This window comes from Populus trichocarpa, chromosome 12 (assembly GCF_000002775.5).
Source record: "Populus trichocarpa isolate Nisqually-1 chromosome 12, P.trichocarpa_v4.1, whole genome shotgun sequence".
NCBI lineage: Eukaryota > Viridiplantae > Streptophyta > Magnoliopsida > Malpighiales > Salicaceae > Populus > Populus trichocarpa.
In genome coordinates this window covers 9,103,894-9,107,708 of record NC_037296.2, presented here as the reverse complement: position 1 = coordinate 9,107,708, position 3,815 = coordinate 9,103,894, and the positions used below count along the sequence as shown (strand labels likewise).

Here is a 3,815-nt window from a genome sequence, read left to right as displayed (position 1 = left end):
TTCACGTTTTCTCCATTAAAAAATATGTGATATTCAAATCATGATTGGTTAGGTAAGTTTTCGGTTTGGGCTTGCCTCATCATTAGCGACTAATTCTCAATATAAGATAAAAAGTTAAATGACTAAAAATAATATTTTAACACACACACATATATATGAACTATAAATCCATTGAATTATCTCAAAAACTGTTAGATATAATTAACATAAACTAATTAAGGAGAAGAAATCACTATTTTTGTCCTCATAAAGTATTGTTCATGGAAACAATACTTTCTTTTTGTGTTTTCTTTTAATTTTATTATTTTTTCAATTCCATCCTCCAACATTATATTTATTGAGAATTGAACTTCATAATTTATTTTAGTTTTTTTTTTCTAAGGGGTTATCTCAGTCTCATGACTTAGGATACTTCTTTTATAGGTTAACCGGTTAACTCAAGTTTTTTGGTCTATTTTTGTAATTGGATTTTTTTTAATTTTATTCTTCAACATTGGGTTGATTATGAATTAATCTTCATGGTTTTTTTTTTGTTGGTTTTTTATGAGCTTATCTCATACTCATGGCTCGAGTCATAGGTTTGACGGGTTGACTCAGGTCTTTTTTTGTCTTCTTTTCTAATTTTTTTTTAAATTTCATCATTCAAAATTGGATTGATTGAGAATTGAGTTTCAAAATATTTTTTGATTTATTTTCTATGAGGTTATCACAGTCTCATGATCTTGATTATAGATTTTACATATTAATTTAGATTGATCCCGGTCGATTCAATATGTTGTTGTCTCAATATTTTTTTTAAAAAAAATATTGTCTTTAAATATTCAAGGAAATAGGATGATGATCATCTTAAGTTATGCAGGGCAAAATATCAGGGGTGTGTGTGTGTGAATATATATATATATATGAGAAGATGAAAATAAATCTAGGTTTCTGGAAAAGCAGAATTAAAAATATTAATTAGTGCAGGGGGGATAATAAAATAAGATGGTACTGCGTGGAGGGACTGACACATACTCGCTGGCTACGAAACAAGAGAGAGTGCGAGATTCCAGTTGAGATCAAACTCCGACCTGGGAACACACACAAAGGAAGACAGTATGGCGCATCTCTAGAAATTTGATTCTTTCGCACACTCTCTTTCTTCCAAAAAAAACCCTATTTAAATGAAAGCTTAGCCCACTGCTTTCTCCCATGCATTCTCATTTGTTTTCTCCACTAGCTCCAACACCACTACTTGTGATCTTGTGCTCCCTTTCTTAATTTCTCTTCCCACTTCACTTTTTTCCATAACTTGCCTCTTCACTCTTTCTCATGAGTATTTTCCTTCTTTCTAACTTGCACACTCGCCTGTAACCTTTCTTTCTTCGTACCTATACTTTTCACTCGCCTGATTATATATATATATATATATATATATATATAGACTATATCTCCTCTATAATCATCCTTTGTTTCTTTATTCGAGCTCCTACTGCTTGTTTCCATAATTAAGTGAATATCAATTTCAAGAACATGTCTAGCCGAAGGTCACGATCAAGGCAATCAAGTAGTTCAAGAATCAGTGATGATCAGATCCTTGATCTTGTTACAAAGTTGCAACAACTTCTTCCTGAGATTCGTAACAGGCGTTCTGACAAGGTAATATAGTGGTAGTTAAAAAATAAAACTTATCACTAGCAAGTGTATTTAATTTATAACTAGTTTTATGACCTCCCCAGCTATATAATATATTCACCGGTAAACTGTTTTCAAATTGTAGGAGCTATAGCTAAGATGATATTTTTATCTCTATTAATTGGACTGGTCTCAAACAAAAATTAATCCAAGAAAAAAGAAAGGATGGCTTCTCATGGTTTAGGAGCTAAAACCTAGTAGCTAGTACTGTAACAATTATAGTGCATATATACACAGCAGTCATCAGTTTCCTTTAAGAAATATAAAGCAAAGTGGATTTTTTATTGTCGAGTTCCTTACGGACGTAGTTCCTTTGACTTCTTCCTAACTAATATACTGAACGAATAACTTCCTCTACTGATCCATGAAAGACCCACAAAGTTTATTCAAGTGTACAGCTTCTGTTATCTAAGTACTGCAATCTCTTGGACTACCAGACTATTTACAGATCCTTTTATTTTTTTTTGGGTGGTGTTGGTACGTAGATATATATAATAGTTACAAACGTTTGATGTGGTAGGTTTTGCTTTTGTGCGACTTGCATCTAATTATAGACATTTTCTTTACATATGTTGCGATGTCTACTTCTTTTTTCAAGCTACATCTGAGACCTTCGGTATATGTTCGTGCTTTACTAGCTTTTAACTTGAGTTCGATTTTTTATTTTATTTTATTTTATTTTTATTCTTCGAAGGTTTCGGCTGCCAAGATCTTGCAGGAGACATGCAACTATATTAAAAGCTTGCATAGAGAGGTTGGTGATCTTAGCGAGCGGCTGTCTGAGCTATTGGAAACAACTGATACAGCCCAAGCTGCAATAATCAGGAACTTACTTATGCAATAGAGCTAATTAAGGATTAATACTACTTGCTTGGCTTATGCAGTCGGATCATGTTTCCTCTCTCTTCCTTAATTTTGTTCTTCTCTATCTTAGATTTTAATTTCTAGTTTTTAGCACCAGAGTTAATCCGTAGTAGTGCTGTTTTAGAGATTAGAAAAACCTTTTGCGAGGCTATGTTAAGGAATATAATAAAGTTAATAATAAAAAAAATCTCCTATCGTTTATATTTGATGGAAAATGAACTTGTCAATTGCTCCGCCCCTCACGGTGATCGACAGTATTGCTTAGAACAAGTCAATGCCATAGTTTTATCAAAACAAAGAAGTATTGCACGTTCGTAACTTGAGTATTGGATCTAATGCATACACGTTGAAGACCATGGATACATGGACTTAAATAATCCCTTCTTTAAAAAATATATATATAAATAAATAGAGAGGGAGGGCGCGGTTCTTGGAACCCTTACATATTTTAACTTGACTGTTAATGAACTAAGGTTAGATCTGGAGTGGGTGACTATTGCCAGCACCGATCGAGTACTGATATCGAGTGCAATATATACTACACTATGAAAGTTCCCTTTGTCTACTTGCCAAGCTCATCACACACACACTTAATTACCATAATTGTGATAGATATTTTGGCTCATTTTTCGTTATACATAGTGCTCTAGAGAACCAAGCACAGGTACATAGCCTTGTTTGTCATTGCTTCCCACTGAAGTATATAATATACACAAGGAAAAGAGAGGAGGTAGTCTCTCTATACTCTGCTGCTGGGAGTGTGGGCATAGCTTCTATACATCATTTCCTTTTCTATTGTGTTGGGAAAGGGAAAGGGTAGTTCTGGCTAATATGCACGCAAAACCAAGCAGAAGAGCTGCCCGTAGATAGTCAACAATAAAATTTGACTTTGTTCTCTGTCTCTAAGTTTTATAATGCGAGACGACGGTGATGAGCCAAAAATATATAAACAACTCATCTGCGAAAAGTATATTGTTATATTAATGCATAGGGTGTTTACATGATTTGGGATCGAAGTACGTAGAGTGGTGTGGGACATTGGCTTTTGAAAGGGCAGACGACTATAAGTGTTTATATAAAAAATAATTTATCTATTTGATTGATGAAGAAAAATAATAGTTATTCTCGAGCGAACTAGTTAAAATAGTCGAAATCAACTATCAACCAGTAAAGGTACTTGAAATCAATCACCTACTAGAAGAGAGTGATAACAGAGACCAAAGAACAATAACAAAGAAGGGCTACAGAGAATTGTGTATACATTATTTGAATGACCC

At 33.5% G+C, this 3,815-nt stretch overlaps 1 protein-coding gene across 1 annotated transcript; it reads left to right on the top strand.

Moving 5' to 3' along the window:
* Positions 1–1,173: 1,173 nt before the first annotated feature.
* LOC7483439 (transcription factor PRE3) lies at positions 1,174–2,753 on the top strand. The gene is made up of 2 exons (XM_002318569.4): positions 1,174–1,638; positions 2,369–2,753. Exons 1-2 carry the CDS (start codon positions 1,513–1,515, stop codon positions 2,516–2,518), a joined length of 276 nt encoding a protein of 91 aa, XP_002318605.1. The 5' UTR covers positions 1,174–1,512; the 3' UTR covers positions 2,519–2,753.
* Positions 2,754–3,815: the final 1,062 nt, after the last annotated feature.

Coding starts and splice junctions, on each gene's coding strand:
- LOC7483439 (XM_002318569.4), top strand. CDS start 1,513: ATGTCTAGCCGAAGGTCACGATCAAGGCAATCAAGTAGTTCAAGAATC. Junction 1,639..2,368: donor GTAACAGGCGTTCTGACAAG/GTAATATAGTGG, acceptor TATTCTTCGAAG/GTTTCGGCTGCCAAGATCTT.